Here is a 17,787-nt window from a genome sequence, read left to right as displayed (position 1 = left end):
CAAACAGCAGTGTATATAAACACAATAGTTGTGTTATAAATACACTGTAACATAACATTTTCTATCGATATGATGATATGCACTCTTAAATAAAAGTGTGGTTCCATAAAAGAACCTTTAACATCCATGGAAATGTTCCATTGCACAAATACTGTATATACGACCCTGGACCACAAAACCAGTTATAAGGGTAATTTATTATTTTTTTAAAATTGAGGTTTATAGATCATATGAAAGCTATATAATACTAAATAAATAAGCTTTCAATTGATGTATGAGTTGTTAGGATAGTTGCCGAGATACAACTATTTGAAAACCTGAAATCTGAGGGCACCAAAAAAATCTATATATTGAAGTCCTTAGCAGTTTTAATCAATTTATGGTAGGAAATTTACAAAATATCTTGATGAAACATGATCTTTACTTAATATCCTATTGATTTTGACATAAAAGAAAGGTCTAAAGGTATATACACTAAAAAAAAAGTTCTTGTATGGCATCACAGCAAAAACCTTTCTTTGGAACCTAAACTTTTAAGAGTGTATAAGAAGTTTTGTAATATAGTAGTCAACATTTGAAGTGGATCAAACTGTTTCATCGAAGTTATTTTTGTCTTAGGACATCTTTTAAATTTTTTTTATCCATTTCAAATGTTTACTACTGTAGACAGATACATAGACAGACAGAAACACAGACAGACATACCGTTATATACCAGTAATATAGATATGATAAAAAGTTAAGCACATTTCTATGAATGAATTTTAATGTGGGATTGTTTATTTTATTACAGAATATTCTCTCTCATTCTTTTTAGACTGCTGTCCTGAATTATTTTGCTGCTAGAAGCAAGCACTCCAGCTTATAAATACAACTATTTACAACAAAAAAGAACAGCTGAAACCCCTAAACTTAAAGCATAACTACACAAAAATAAAAATCCCATATTCCATTTAGATATATGTGCCCTTTCTCTTAGATGCCGAAATGTATTATTTGCCTTTATCTCCCTGACTACGGAAAGAATTCTCCAAAGCTGAACCTGTCACTGGTAGTGTGGTCTTCAGTCAAGGTTGTTGCCATTGGATGCACAAAGCTCAAAAAGACTAGTGTGTAGCTACATGTTTTGGCTATTAATGGAATCTATTTTGTTATTTGTTTTAAGAACCACCTAAACACCTGTCTAATGACTGGAATCCAGAAAAGCAGCTTTGGAGTTGATCTTCACGTGGTACAGGAAGCGGTACATGAGTAAAATCAACACAGTTCGTTCTTGTGACCAGATGAATCACAACAGCCTGAAGAGTCTTAATCGCTTTTCTTAGGTTTTCGATTCTTCCATGTTACCACTCCTATGAAGGTGCCTGAAAAAAAAAAAAAAAAACCCACAATGAGGGTACATTTGATCACTAAACTAGCCACAGAAAATAAAAGCGCAGAAGAAATCAAGAAAATTCTAAATTTCACATTGAAACTGTAAATAATGTGGATGTATTGTTGGATTTACATTTGCATTATATTACATTTATTACCCTGGATGGCAAAACCAGTCATAAGGGTCTATTTTTTGAAACTGAGATTTATACATTACCTAAAAGCTTTCCATTGATGTATGGTTTGTTAGGATAGGACAATATTTGGCTGAGATACAACTGTTTAAAATTCAAAAGTTGTTCAAATTAAGTTCTTAGCAATGCATATTACTAATCAAAAATCAAGTTCTGATATATTTACAGTAGGAAATTTACAAAATATCTTCATGGAACATGATCTTTACTTAGTATCCTAATGACTTTTTTCATAAAAGAAAAATCAATAATTTTGACCCATAGAATTTGTTTTGGCTATTGCTACAAATGCACCCATGCTACTTATCAATGGCTTTGTGGTCCAGGGTCACGTTTATGCATATAGTAGATGCTTTTATCCACAGTGACTTATGAACATGAGGCAAAAGCGAGTAATCAATATTCAAAATGCCAGGATTATGAGACAACTAGATTAGCAAGCAAGCTAGAGAAATGCTCACAAGAAACTTTTTTTTATGTGTGTGTGTGTGTGTGTGTGTGTGTGTGTGTGTGTGTGTGTGTAAGTGGATCGGTTTAAGGGTATGAAGTGATAAACTGTTTGGGGGAGAAGCGTGTCTTCTGCTGTTTCTAAAAAGATGTGATTGTCTCAGCAGTTCATAAGTGGTTTGGATAGAATTAATAACATTAATAAACGTAACATATGACTAATATTTATACGTTGACTGACGGACTGCTTACTTACCAACAAAAAGTAAGAGGATTAATGCTGCAACCCCAGGAAGTATGACTGAATATTCTCGAGGAAGGAAATAGCTGTGGACCACATGGTCACTGTCTACGAAAGGCTGGAACAAGGGCACAAGAATCTGCATCAGAGTTTGATCACTTCAGGATTTTTTTTTCAGCAGCATATGAAACTAAGCATGTTATGGATGTAATATCAGTTTAAAAAGCTGCAATACAAATTTCTGTAATTTAAATGTTAACGTTTAAGCACTAAACACACACACGTATACACTTACCAGGACTATGACCCAAATGGTGTAATACGTAAACAGTAACAGACTAAAACCAACAAGTCCAAAACCAACAGCTTGATCTGCTCCGGTTGCCTGAAAATAAATTGTTTATTATTTAACTCAAATAAAAGTGCAAACTACATTTAATATAAAATGCAAACAATATAATAATAAACATATTAATATAAATAAAATAAATGTTACATTTTTAAAGAACTAATGTTTTTTAATGTCTTCTATACTTTTAGAAACAATTGATGTGTTTTAAGGCAAAAATTCACACTTATGGTTTGTTTATGAAGGGTATTTATGTCTGGATCTTTGAGGGCCGTTAAATTATTCATTAGTTGTTATAAAAGCACTGAACAAAGAAATGCTATTAAATAAAAATATTAAAATGAACAAATAAGAATTATTTTTGTATTAGTGGATTATGTCGTCCAGTTACGGACTGTACAGCGTGAAACTCTTGTGTAGCTAAACACTCATATTAACTAGAGAGTTAGACAGTTAACAGCTAGGAACAACGCAGCAACCTACAAACAGACGTAATATTAACACATAGACAAGCAAACGACAAAAAATATAAGACTTATACGTCTATTTCAGTACATCTTACCATTATGAACTTGTCACTTCCGCATGCAACCAGAACGTCTTGATTTTGAAATGTACTTCCGACTAACAACGAAAGTCGTGCTGGGAAGTGTAGTTTTTTTTTTATCTCTAATGTTCCAGCACACGAGGGCGCTCAAAGACAGATAATTAATAGTTAGAAACATCACTAAACACACATTTCATATTAACATAATGATCTTTTTTGTAGCAGAGACCGGGAATCGGGCAAGTAACCCGTTATAACTAAGCTACAGCAGTAAAAACATAAAAGAGCACCATCTTCCTTTAGGTTACAGGAGTTTCAAGACTGTATACAAAAATATAAGTGTTAATGTTAAATGACAGAACTGATATCATGTGGTTATCTTGTTTAATTTGATACGGGCTATAGCACCCACACAATGCCTACTTGTAAAATAAACTAAGGTAAACCGTATACGCTAAGTTAAACTGTCACGGTTTAGTAAACTAAAATAAGACTGAACTCAAAGCTGTTGTTTCAGCTTCGTTACTACAGCTAATGTAATCCTTTATTATTAGCCTATATGTCCAGTTGTCCTGTTTTAAACTGTACATTTAACATTTATTTTAAAAATACTAATCTAAAAAACTAAAACTAGCCTGACTAAAAATAAATATTGGCACATTCTGTATAATGGCACTAAAAATACGTTTGTCACAAGTAAATCATTCATAATGCCAAGTTAATAGCTGGATGTTAAATAAATCACACAACAAAGATTATTATTATACCCAACTTTATCTTTATTTCCCCCAAAATAATACATACAGATTTTACCTCATCTGACAGTTACATTAAAGAAAGAAACATTCACATTTGAGTGTAGAAATATAGTTCTGGTCCATCATTAGAAAGAATCCTCTCTGTGCATGAATCCAAACAAGTCCAAGAAAACTTTGGAGTGACACCACATTGCTTTTGTGTAATCTTAATATATAAATATTTGTCACAATCAGAAAAATAAAATCCTTTCCATAGTACTTTAGTGGTAAATTCTTTTATATATGTTATTTTAAAGGAAATTTCCAGAATATGTTTTACTCTATGAATGTTGCTGTCATTAATATGGATGTTATCATAGAAAGCTTTCTGTAAGTGCATAGCTTTCATCCTTTACGACAGTAAAGGAGGAAAAAAAAGATCAACATTCTGGAGAATGTGTGAGTGACATTAGTCCTCAGTATTTAAGTGCTGTTGTAGTGAACTTTACATACATATCATCTGAGGTTTCAGTATCCTGGAGCCTGTGCCGCTCAATGCAGTTAAAAGTCAAAAGTTTTTGAACAGTAAAATTTGTAATGTTTTTTTTTTTTTAAAGAAGTCTTTTTTTGCTCACCAAGCCTGCATTTATTTTATCTAAAGTACAGCAAAAATATTTTACTATTTGAAGTAACTGTTTTCTATTTGAATATATTTTAAAATGTATTTTATCCTATGTCACATGATCCTTCAGAATCATTTTAATATGCTGATCTGCTAAAAAAACATTTTTAATTTTTATTATCAGTATTCAAAACAGTTGAGTATATTTTTCAGGATTCTTTGATGAATAGAAAGACCCAAAGATCAGCATTTATCTGAAATTAAAAAAAGCTTTTGTAACATTATACACTATATCATTTAAATATATACTTTTATGTAGCAAGGATGCTGTAAATTGATCAAAAGATGATGACAAAAGATTTCTATTTCAGATAAATGCTGTTCTTTTTAACTTTCTATCCATTAAAAAAAACCTGAAAAAATATACTCCGCTGTTTTCAACATTATAATAGTAATAAAAAAAAAATTTTTGAGCAGCGAATCGGAATATTACAATGATTACTGAAGGATCATGTGACTGGAGTAATGATGCTAAAAATTCAACTTTGAAAGCACAGGAATAAATTACATTTTTAAATATTCACATAGAAAACAGTCATTTTAAATAGGAAAAATATTTCAAAATTTCTGCTGTATTTTGGATCAAACAAAAATACAGAAGAAACATTAAAAATCTTACTGTTCAAAAACTTTTGACTGGTAGTGTATGTATAAACTAAATGTTGGATTTTATTTTGTCCTTATCATTCTTTTCTTTAAAATGTTAAAATATAAATACAACAATTTAAATAAATGAACGCGTGTGCATAGATTTAAAAAACAAACAAGAGCTCCAGATTACTGAAATGTACAAAAACTATAAATGACATCTTCCCCCTTGCTTCCAACTTTTGCATATAAACCCCAGTCTGCTCCCTGCAACAGCATCTTAAACCAAATACACATATGTATGCATCTACTCTTCTGCATTAGAAAGATCACAGATTACAGTCAATTATGACTAAAAACATTACAAAAGTGTTTGTAAGAGAAAAAGAAAAACCACAGATGGTCATTATTTCACCATAACTGTTAGACATTACAGAATTATTCGACATCAAGGTTGAGGGGGAAAAATCCCCCAAAGAGAGATTCCAATGAACCAGCCCGCTGGCTCGAAAATACAAGACAGGATAGAGTTACTGTTCTTAGTTGCTAATAGCTTTTTTATGTGTAAGAGTAGACAAGTACAAAGAGTAAACAACGAAAACAATTAGATACGTTTTTCAGTGTCTTCAGAGAATCCCTTTATACGCAGAAACCTCCAGAACACTAGGTTTCATCTGGCTGTTTAGCTACTATACTGTATATTTTGCCCTTTAAAAAGTTAGTGTTGCTTTAAATTTCCAGGAGTACAAATCCTGCATTGAAGCAGCTGAATCATGCCACAGACTCGTTTTTTATTTTAGTTTGAAATGGCACGAATAGCAAAACACTTTTATAACACAAATGTAACTAACCCTCACCTCTCTAGTATACTAGTGAACAGTGATTCAGTTTAAACATGTCATTTGGACAGGTGAAATATTTTAGGGCTAAATTCCCTGAAAGAACTCATTAAAATGGGCTATTACAAAAAAACAGGCCCACATTGCACTTTTCTCTCAACTGACTGAAAAAAAAAAGAAGAAAATCAATAACGTCAGTCTTAAATGTGGTGAATGCTCTCAGATCAACTGAGAAAAGATTCATCTCCATGACCAAGATCATGAATAGCTATTTAGATGACAAATAAGTGGTACATGACAAAGAACCACAGAAAAACGGGCTTTCCGTTCTCTCCGTTTTACTGTCACGCCTATTGTACACTGTTTCCTAATGCACACCAGGTGCCGGTCAGAAACACGGAGGCAGTCGACTGCCAAGGACAGACGTGTGACTATGAGTCACTGCCTCTGATCTAGCCCTACAAACAATGCAATTATTCAGCGGTGTCTCACAATAAGGATTCTCCAAATCAATTATTCTAACTTAATATTTTAGCTGCACAATGTAGGATTTCACTGGGCAATGACATTTAAACCCTAGTGAGAGAATGCTACACATGGCTTGGCTGTGCTGTGTTTTGTGCACCGCAATGCTGTCAGAGCCAAAACTCATAGTCACATGAATATTCACAGCTGAAACCAGCAGCAAAATGAAAGTTTTGGATAGTCAAACAGAAATATGGACAGACGAAGTTAGAAATGCACTGGGGATTTTACTGAAAGAGAATGAGAGTATGGTATATTTATGTATTTGTATGTTTACCAGTCCAGCTGGAACATATGTAAGCAAACCATAACCCAACTCTGAGAAACAAGCACGTGTGTTGAGATACTGAAAGTGGTTGTATGGGGAATGGCTTAATTGTTTGTGAAATTTGTATGGCCAGCCATACATGATTTCTTGTATATTAATCCATGTTTAATCACAGGCTAATGGGCTGGTTGCTGACTCAACTGCATTATTATTATTATTATGTATGCAAGGGCAGGTGGATTTCAGTGGTTTGTATATAATATAAGACCCACTTTAAAACTTTAAATAAGCTACTCAAATTTTAATATGACATTGAACTGAATTTTCTTTGTAAATCATTTGGACTGCCCTGGTATTTCACAGTGTTAGACTGAAGCTCCCATCTAGCCTCATTTATTAAGGCATTTCAAGTAGTTTGTATTCTTAGAATCTGCTGTAAAATATATATGAATAATTAGTTCTTAATCACAGAACAACAAACGTTGTGTGAACGTACCCACCACTGTTTTTTCAGCAAATGTAACGCATGATTAGGGTGTTATGGTTGTAATAGGCGAGTAATATGTCAGACCATTAAGAGGAGCAAGTTGTGAAATCAGATGCCCACGCTGACATACAGTTCTTGTGTTGATCTCTCCATCATTTGAGAATACAAATGGCAGTGACTTTGTGAGAGAGTGACTGCTGTGGCGTCAGATCTAATGGCTCTCAATCACCACCGGTTCAAAAACACCCGCCGACACCCTGCCAAAGAATAAATAAAACATAACAGTCAAATACAAATACACTACTGAATATTCAGCTTTGTCATCATAAAAGACATTTTAAAATGTAACTGTATTTACTGTATTTTTAAACAAATTTAGCCTTGGTGAGCATAAAAAAAATCTAACAGACCCCAAACTTTTGAATGGTAGCATAAGTACACTATAAAATATTTTTTAGTACAAGCTGTAAATAAAACAAAGGAGTTTGGAGTGTGTTTTACAAGAAATTACTGAAAGGTTTAGTTCAGTTCCAGAATAAAAAGTTCCTGATAATTTACTCACCACCGTCTTCCGAGATTTTCTTGTCTTTTATTCTTCAACCGAAAAGAAATTAAGTTTTTTAAGGAAAACATTTCAGGATTTTTCTCCATATAGTGGACTTTAATGGTGGCCAATGGGTTGAAAGGGGGTCCAAATTGCAGTTTCAATGCAGCTTCAAAGGGCTCTACACGATCCTAGCTGAGGAATAAGGGTCTTATGTAGTGAAATGATCTGTTATTTTCTAAAAAAACAAGAATGTATATACTTTTTAACCACAAAAGCTCATCTGGCACTAGCTCTACAATGTGTATGCGTGACTTGATGCATTACGTAAACACGCTGGAAAGGTCACATGTGGTAGTTCTTTGTCCGTGTACTTTGGTGCAAAAAAGGTTAGGTAAGTTCCTCCAACTACAAAATCGTCCAACATTCTTGTTGGCCCTTTTTTTTAAAGGGCATTTGACTTTTTTTGCATGTTCTCTTTGTAAACACTTGGGTCAGTACTTTCGCCTATGTCACGCATGACCTTTCCAATGTGACTACACAAAAAAATATACAAATTGTATTTTTCTTTTCAGAAAATGGCAAATCATTTTGCTAGACAAGACCCTTATTCTTCAGCTGGAATTGTGTAAAGCCCTTTGAAGCTGCATTGAAACCGCAATTTGGGCCTTCAACCTGTTGACCACCATTGAAGACCACTATATGGAGAAAAATTCTGGAATGTTTTTCTTGAAATCCTTGATTTCTTTTCAACTGAACAAGGAACATCTCGGATGACATAGGGGTGAGTAAATTAACAGCAAATTTTTTATTCTGGAAGTAAATTAATCCTTTAGGTTTTTCTACTTCAAATTTTCACGAAAAATGTTTCTACACCATTTTTGTTTTGGTGTAATAAACAAATGAATAATGAAGTTCGTACTTCTTGCATTTATAAACAGAACACTAAAAGGGCATATAAAAGAGCACCAGTTTACCTGTTGACAAGTTGGATGCCACTTAAAGCTGTGGTACCATCCCTACTGACGAACAGTGTTAAATTGCTGTCTGTGAGAGAAAGAATGTCAAATTGATTAGCTTAAGAGGTGTGAAGGCTTTACAAGTGGGTAAAACGCTCACATGTATGAATCAGTAGAGCCCTGCATTTGAGCCCGAGCCCGTCGGGGCCCGACTTTTTTTTGCCCCTAGGGCCGGGCTTCGGGCCAATTTTCACGTCATAACTTGCACGCATATCGGGCTTCGGGCCTGCTTTAGAAAAAAAAATAAAAAGTTTAATGAGATTTAATGCGTGCGTCCCCGGAAGCGCCAGTGATGCCTAACTCGCGCATAGCAGAGTATGAGCGGAGCGCGGAGTGGAGCGGTGTGATTTTGAATGGAGGAAAGAGCGGATTTTTTTAAAAGTCGGAGCGTCATGGTTTTCACTCTCTTCAAGAGCGCTCCACCACCGCTCCATCATGAGTACAATTCATGCCAATGGTCCATAATATAACTGCACATTAAGCAGGAAATCATATGTTAAACATGTTCAGCTTGATAGAGATGGATCACTCAAATCAGAAATAGTGTGATCTGTAGGTAAAATAACTGACGAAACCGTATTATTTTCATTACAAACTTTGCACTGGATAAAGCAGCAATACTCTTTTAATGCTGACAATTATCAGCTGTGGTCGCTGGTCGGAACAAATATTGCACACTATGTTTGAAAATCTCCTGTTATTTTATTATATTTTATGAACAGGACTGTTACATTTCACACATACTTATTTATTTATTTATTTTTTGACGCGGAGCGGTGTTTCTGATATCAGTGAGCGAGGAGTGGAGCTGGAGCAGAGCGATTATTAAATGCAAGGAGCGTGGGGGGAAATTGTTGCCGCTCCACTCCGCTTACATACTCTGCGCAGCACAGAGATTTTCAGCCACGTGGTAAAGTTGTGTTTTTGAAGTTTTCTATATTATTATTAATTCTTTATATATTTGTTCATTATTCGTTTACTTTCCCACTGCGACTTTGTATGTTCCGGTTTTGCGCAGCAGAGCTGCCTGCCCAGTTTGAAATGCCTTTGTTCTGAGATGGTGATAATAAACTTTAAATCTAACATTGTGATATATTGATGTTTGTTTTATATCTGTGGATTGCATTGTAGACTAGTCAAGTGTTGATTTGATATATAGGTTAAATTGAGTAAACTCACTGTGGACCACATACCGCTTGGATATCGATGTCACTTAAAAAACTAAAACTTACATTTAAAAAACAAACAAACAAACAAACAAAAAACTCCAAACATTTCTCTAAATTGTTCTGATAAAAAAACCAAAACGAAAAAACATAAACTTTCTATTAAATACGAATCTGGTCTATTTTAATGGCTGTAACAGTATAAGCTGTTTGGCGGAAAAAAAGACGGGCTTCGGGTCGGACTCGGGCCAAAATTTTTGATAAGCTGTCGGACACGGGCCGGGCTACAGCCTGTGCGTTTCGGGCCAGGGCCGGGCTAGGGCTTAGATTTAAGGCCCATGCAGGGCTCTATGAATCAGTAATCAAAAGGTGGAATTAAAATAAGTTTAAAGGGATAGTTCATCCAAAAATGAAAATTCACACGTGTCATTGTACTATCGTGAACGCACATTGAAAACTGACATGGAAGAGAAGAAACGGTTGATTAAAATTATTTTTCTTTCTTTGCACACAAAAAGTATTCTCATAGCTTCATATAATTAAGTTTGAACCTGTAATTTCACACTACTGTATATAGGTGGTTGTGCTGCCATCTATGCCGGGTCAGAAAGCTCTCGGATTTCATCAAAAATATCTTAATTTGTGTTGTGTTGATGAACTAAGGTCTTACAGGTTTGGAACGATATCAGCGTGAGTAATTAATGACAGATTTTAATTATTTTGGTGACCTATCCCTTACAGAGGAACTAACAGTGCTAAATAGTTAACACCACCATTTTTTTTCTCAACATACCTTCATTGTTGCTGACATCCGCAAAGTTTTGACTCTGCACAATCTTCTCCACTATATCATCTGCATCAATGCGCGTGTCATCCACCCATGTGGGATGGTTCTCCACAGAGTCCTTCTTTCTCCTGTGTAGACATATAGATACTTTTTATCTTTCGAATTAACTCGGTCGTGTTATACTTTATGTGTTAACTACACGACAAGTCTTTTAGTATCTTGGTGTTGCTGGTGACTGACTCCCTACCTTGAGGCTCTGTTTGGGGGCAGAGCAGGTCGTGGGGGACGTGGGGGTCTCTCTGGTTTTACCACCTCTTTTTCCGGCTCAACAGGGCTCTCGATGGTTGTAGACGTCCCTCCTGATGTGTTGCTGCTGCTGGTGGAGGTGTTCCGCCGGTGCTGGGACAGATCTGTCAGGCTGGAGGAGTGAGAGTGCTCTGTGCTGTAGCCTGCGTGGAAAAAAAGCACATCCTACATTATTAAGAGGGAGTAGCAGTTCTTGTGATCAGCAGTATAGTGTAATTGTTCAATAAAATCTAAGAATTTAATTTTCACTTTAACTTTTTAACCTCTTAAATTTTGATCAATAAACACAACTACAGTTTAAAGGTATTATATTCACACAAGGATGCATTAAATTGATGAAAAAGTGACGGTAAAGACATGTTACATATGAATCTTGTGAAATATTGTTGCAATTAAAAAAACAAAACAAAGAAATACTTCTCCTAAAAACAATAAAAACCTCTTACCGACCCCAAAAATTTGAATGGTAGTGTATGCAAATTAAATAGTACACTCACTTTAAGTTTTAAGTGAAATTTTCTCACAATAAATGTGTATGATTTTAGAACACAAATCTCTGTATTATTTCTTTGCTCCTGTATCAGACTGTAAATTGCATAAGATCACATAATATTCTTTTGTAAGTCTAATTACATCTCAATTTAATTTAGAAAATGTTAAAATTGGGATAGAAGTGTACTTTGAAGTAGTTTTTTATACTGTAATTAGCTATAATCTGTACCTGATGCTCTTTTGATCGTGCCCTGAGTCCCACCTGAGATTTTGCTCTGTTGGCTGGCAAAGCTGGAGTTGCGAGAGTGTCCCGTGTGAAACACTTCATCTGGACTGGATAGGTTCTCCTCCAATCCCTCTTGAAGTCCTCCTAAAAACAAACAACCTCAGGTTAGCACCATTAATTTAAGGTTACCATGCCCTTACAAAATCATCATAAAAATACTGTGCGTTTTTAATACAATTGTCATTAACATTCTCCAAATTTCACAATTTCAGAGATAGGTGTGTTGTTCATACCAGAGTTGTTCACAGGGGGTCTGCTCTTGACTGATCGGCGAGCAGTGCCTCCGAGGGCAGGTCCAGAGTGGTCGGCAGTGCCCTCTCCCTTGCGGTCCAGCTGCAAAGAGGGGTCCTGCCCAGCTATGGCAATGGTCTTAGCTGTGCTCACAGGCCTGTGGAGAAAATACAAGTTTAGAGGTCATCAGGGAGCAATAAGAATAATTGTTCTCTCTACTAATTAATAATTTATATTTACACATTACAAAGGGGTACTATACTGAGTTTTTTTTTTTTTTTTTTTTTTACGCCAAGACTCCTCATTGTCCACACCAATATTTATTTTAATTTACAGGAACTAGTAATGTCCATAGAGTAAAAAGAGTATATATATATATATATATATATATATATATATATATATATATATATATATATAAATAAAATTATTAAACCACATCTAAAATAAAAGTTTAATATATAATATGCGTGTACTGTGTATATTTATTATGTATATATAAATACACACATATGCATGTACATATTTAAGAAAAATATGTTTATGTATTTAATATATTTATATATAATATAAATTATAGGAATATAAATGTATACATATAAATATATGTAAACATTTTCCATATATATACTGTATGTGTGTGTCTTTGCATCAAAAATAAGTTTTTGATGCAAAGACACACACATACAGTATATATTGTGATTATTCGTTGACTAGCACTTAAATAAATCTTGGTTTGTCTAATTTCAAATCAAAAATTAAAAAGAATTAAATTCAGTAACACAAAGTTCATCTACAATATACAACACACTTACGTTTTAAAGCAGGGATCTCCAGAGAGAAGAGTCATGCCAATGGTAACCTGGGAAGAAATATGAAAATATTACAAAATATAAACAACGGTTTTATATATGGTCTATAGTTATATACGGAAATACAAAACACAATGCATTTTGATAGTAAAATAGACTGCTTGTGTGAACCTACACTTGAAATCTAGTTAAAAATGAGTCAAAATTACAAAAATATCTATGATTAAATGTTGTCTGTTCTTTTTTCCTTTACATTTTTACTCCTGACATTTCTACAAGACAGTGAGTCAGTCAGTATGTCATTACTGGGACTGACTGTGGCTTGATGAGAGGGTTTGACCAGTCACATGTCACCCACGCAGTGTAAAAAATGTACATGATGATATTTGTATTGAGAAATACACTCTGAAGGTGCCAAGACTGACACAGAGAAAGAGGTTCCTGCGCTTTTAAAACTGAAAAAGGCAGTGTTTAAGCTTCCGGTCAGACTGACCGAGGCCATTCAAAGTGGACATGTGTAGTGTTATTCTTGAAATGAGATTCGAGACGGACAGCGCCTAGCTCCATATGTACAAGCATTAACGCAGAGACACTCGCTTACCTTGAGTATGGAGTTGTCCTGCCGAGTGTTCTTGGTGTCGTAGCCCTCCAGTATACAGCAGCGAACAGTGGAGCCTGAACCAGCAAACTCCGCCAAGTTGAGGTCAGCAAAGCCCAGCTGGAAATGAGAGAAAAGAACAAAATCAAGATTTCATCATTAGTTCAGCCATACAAAAGCTAGCTCTAAACACTTCCAAACAGGTTTCTAAGTGAGTCCTCCAGTTTTTCCACAGTTATGCCATTAGCTTTATGAACATGACATCAGGAATTAAGTCTGGATATAAATCTGGGGCTTGAGAATGATCTTTATTTTCATTATTTTCCCTACATCTAGCCTTGTTTATTCAAGGTACATTTTTTTTTTTGAGTAAAAAAGAATATAAAAACAGAAGTCGGTCAAGTTGTAGAATCATAAAGGCTAGTTTAGAGGGAAAGGAAAGCTAAGGGTTAACTCTTAAAGGCTCTCTTATATAACTACAGGCATGTGAAGCTGGCAGAGTCGGTCATGCTTGAAATCTCCCTCTCTTTCTCACTCGATAAAGGTTTCTCCAATACTGCTAGCAGGAATTCTTGTTGCTTTCTTCCTACATTTATCTGCAATCTCACTCTCTCACTCTTCTTTCTCAGCAGTGTTCTTGCTCGAAAAATTCTATTAACCTTGGTTAATGATAAAACGGTAGGTCATATAATTCTTTCCATTTCCTTTATTGGATGAATACCCTATACAGTCAGCACTAAGGCACGTGACCAGCTGGCCTTTAAAAATCATCGATGTGTGATATTACAGCAAGGGATAAAAGGACAAATGCACAGACACACATACAGAATGATATTTTATTATCACACCTCATTGAGCGAAAGACGAATCCCACCATAAATGTGACCCTGGACCACAAAACCACTCATAAGGTTAAATTTTACAAAACTGAGATGTATATATAATATGAAAGCTCAGTAAATAAGCTTTCTAATGATGTATGGTTTGTTAGGATAGGACAATATTTGGCCGAGATACATCTATTTGAAAATCTGGAATCTGAGGGTGCAAAAAAAATCAAAATCCTGAGAAAATCACCTTTAAAGTTGTCCAAATTAGGTTCTTAACAATGCATATTACTAATCAAAATTACATTTTGATACATTTACAGTAGGAATTTTACTAAAAATCTTCATGGAACATAATCTTTACTTAATTTCCTAATGATTTTTGGCATAAAAGAAAAATCAATAATTTTGACCCATACAATGTATTTTTGGCTATTGCTACAAACATACCCCAGCGACTTAAGACTGGTTTTGTGGTCAAGGGTCACAAATATGTTTTACTGCCCATGAACAGAATTTTGTATCAATTATTATTATTATTTTTTGTACCTGTAAGAACAGAAAATCATATATAAATCTAAAAACATCTATTCATTAGTTTTCATGACTTAATGCTTGTTTATTTACATTCAAAAGTTTACATACACCTTGCAGAATATGCTACATTTTACCAAAATAAGAGGAATCATACAAAATGCATTTTATTTTTTATTTAGTGACTGACCTGAAAAAGGTATTTCCAATAAAAGACATTTACATCCACAAGAGAAAATAATAGTTCCATTTATAAAAATGACCCTGTTCAAAAGTTTACATACACTTGATTCTTAATGTGGTGTTGTTACCTGAATGATCCACAGCTGTGTTTTTAAGTGATAGTTGTTCATGAGTCTCTTGTTTCTCCTGAACAGGCCTACTGTTCTTCAAGAAATCCTTTAGGTCCCACAAATTCTTTAATTTTTCAGAATTTTTGTCTATTTGAGCCCTTTTCAACAATGACTGTATGATTCTGAAATGCTTACAGTCAGAAATGAAGGAAAAACTATCATTATGAGCCAGGGGTGTAAACTTTTGAACATAATGAAGATGTGTACATTTTTCTTTTTCTTTTTTTTCATTTAGTACTGCCCTTCAGAAGCTACAGAAGATACCTGCATGTTTCCCAGAAGACAAAATAAGTCTTACCTTAATCTTCAAATTCAAAAAGTTTTAACCCCTAGCTCTTCTGCATTGTGTTTCCTTCTGGAGCATCAGAGAGCATTTGAACCTTCTGTAATAGTTGCATATGAGTCCCTTAGTTGTCCTCAGTCTGAAAAGATAGATCTTAAAATCATACATTCATTGCTGGAAAGGGTTCAAATACACCAAAATGCTGAAAAACCAAAGAATTTGTCGGACCTAAAGAATTTTTCTGAGGAACAGCAGGCAGTTTAACACCTCAACAAGGTGTTGGATAAACAAGGTACTCATGAACAGCTATTAATAAACAAAACAAAAAAAAATACAGCTATACATCATTCAGGTAAAAACACAGTATTGAGAATTAAGTGTGTGTAAACATTTGAACAGGGTAATTTTTTATAAATTCAACTATTATTTTCTCTTGTGGACTATATGTAAACATATTTTATGTGAAATATCTTATTCAGGCCATTACTAAATAAAAAATAACATGCATTTTGTATTATCCCTTTAATTTTGGTCAAATAATTTCCATTTTGAAGATTCTGCAAGGTGTATGTAAACTTTTGACTTCAACTGTAAATTTTCTGTCAAATATAAAAAGTTATAGTCAGACTATTCTTTGTGCTATTATGTAGTTTCTAATAAGCTAAATGACCAACAGCTTGCCAATTGTACATCGAGTGTAGTATTTAGTGGTAAAGAGTGTTACGGTCCCTGGGTAAAGAAATTATACAACCTGCTTAAAAAAGGAGACAATAAAAAGAAGAAGAGACTGAGACATTTGGATATTTTCACATCTTCTCATAGACCTGTGCATGCGTCTGTGGCCTTCCTTCTCTATATTTGCTTTTCCACTGCTGCCTTTAGCACAAACCGTTTCCTCTGTGACCAACACACTTCTCCTTTCTAGAAATGGGCTTTGTCCCTACAAGATTTATGTGGTTTATTCCAGACAACCTTGGTTTTTTGTGCTCCTTCTGAGACTGACAATTACAATGTGACTCCAGGATTCACAAATATTTTCATTTATTAAATTCATGTTAACTCATTTCAGTTCAATGACACTCATTAACTGATAAGATTGCATTCAGTGTACTGTAGCAGTCAAATATCTGCCACAGCAAATGTTCCCTTTAATTCATCTTAAAGGTCATATCCACCCCCTCCTTCCTGTGTTTCTTGCTTATTACAGGTTACAGTCCATAGGTTTGACCTCCCTCATTCCCTGCTTCTGCTGCGCCAGCACAGTGTTTTGACACCTTGCTCCCGTTCAGGACGTAAGGGATCAGTAAATGAAGAGAAGAGGACACGGATGTACACTCCCAAACAAAACATCCTCCTGTAACTCATTACATACACAAACATGCTAAACATGTTTTTCTCTGCAGTAATTTGGCCATGATGACCTAAACCAGCAACATTACAATATGTCACATGCCCAAGAGAGATATTTTGCAAGAGATATATAAATACACACACACACCTTTTTATATGTAATCAAACTAATGGCATTTAACTGTTTATGGAATTTCTCACATCTTTTGTTTGTTGATACAAAAGGGATGGCCTTTGTCAGGCTTTATTGTAATTACTAAAAATATGTGTTCAGCTCTTTGTCTATTATCAGTGATTGTCTGTGAATTTATTGTACAATTAACGCAGGGTGGTACAAACATGATAACATGTAGTTCAGACATTCTCAAGGTGTGGAAACACATGTCTATGACAGGCTCAGACACTAACCTCCCACTGCTTTACACCCTTTTTATTTATGCTGTATTTCCTGCACATGTGGTGTCCTGTGTGTCATGTAGTACAGTATGTATACTTGCGTCTACGTATTTAACTCACAAGAGATTTGTGTTTGTAAACATATAAAGCCCCAAGAAAAAAAAAGACAGACCTTTTGTATAACAGAGCGTGAGAAAAAATCTGTAGAGACAGTTCATGAGAGAAGAAGAAAAAACAGAGAGTGAAAGAGAGTAGAAAGAGATGAGGGGAAAGCTGTTACCTTTGAAAAAGTCTTTCCACCTTTAAGTTCCTGGAAGGACAAAAGAGAAAGAGAGAGAGATTATTTGTTATGCAATATGTTTGCTATTGGTGTGGTGACACTGTGAAGCAAAAGGAGTGAAGGGTAATGAGAGCAAAGGAAACCATGAGACAGCAAATATCCTGTATGGAGTAAACTAAACATCTGAACTCTGTTCATCCACAATCTGAGTGTTCACCTGGATAAAGGTGCTTTTTTAGACCGCGG

The 17,787-nt window shown here is 34.7% G+C and overlaps 2 protein-coding genes across 3 annotated transcripts in view; both read right to left on the bottom strand.

Annotated features, from left to right (window-relative positions):
* Positions 1-747: 747 nt before the first annotated feature.
* Positions 748-3,208, bottom strand: dpm2 (dolichyl-phosphate mannosyltransferase subunit 2, regulatory). The gene is made up of 4 exons (XM_073841056.1): positions 3,167-3,208; positions 2,551-2,640; positions 2,271-2,373; positions 748-1,363 (listed from the first exon to the last, which is right to left on the bottom strand). Exons 1-4 carry the CDS (start codon positions 3,167-3,169, stop codon positions 1,308-1,310), a joined length of 252 nt encoding a protein of 83 aa, XP_073697157.1. The 5' UTR covers positions 3,170-3,208; the 3' UTR covers positions 748-1,307.
* A 698-nt stretch (positions 3,209-3,906) lies between these two features.
* The window catches only part of eeig1b (estrogen-induced osteoclastogenesis regulator 1b), a 53,846-nt gene continuing 39,965 nt past the window's right edge, over positions 3,907-17,787 (bottom strand). Inside the window, exons 5-13 of one of the 2 annotated variants that reach the window (XM_073840804.1) lie at positions 17,542-17,571; positions 13,522-13,638; positions 12,924-12,970; positions 12,111-12,265; positions 11,821-11,961; positions 11,041-11,242; positions 10,800-10,921; positions 8,799-8,868; positions 3,907-7,534 (exon numbers count right to left, since the gene is read on the bottom strand). In XM_073840804.1, the coding sequence (XP_073696905.1) occupies positions 7,489-7,534; positions 8,799-8,868; positions 10,800-10,921; positions 11,041-11,242; positions 11,821-11,961; positions 12,111-12,265; positions 12,924-12,970; positions 13,522-13,638; positions 17,542-17,571 (930 nt within the window). In that variant the 3' untranslated portion in view covers positions 3,907-7,488. The remainder of the gene's footprint in view (positions 7,535-8,798; positions 8,869-10,799; positions 10,922-11,040; positions 11,243-11,820; positions 11,962-12,110; positions 12,266-12,923; positions 12,971-13,521; positions 13,639-17,541; positions 17,572-17,787) is intronic. The other variant, XM_073840805.1, reaches the window with a different exon arrangement.

Source organism: Garra rufa, chromosome 5 (genome assembly GCF_049309525.1).
Source record: "Garra rufa chromosome 5, GarRuf1.0, whole genome shotgun sequence".
In the NCBI taxonomy this organism is placed as follows: Eukaryota; Metazoa; Chordata; class Actinopteri; order Cypriniformes; family Cyprinidae; genus Garra; species Garra rufa.
This window is presented reverse-complemented; position numbering and strand designations above follow the sequence as displayed.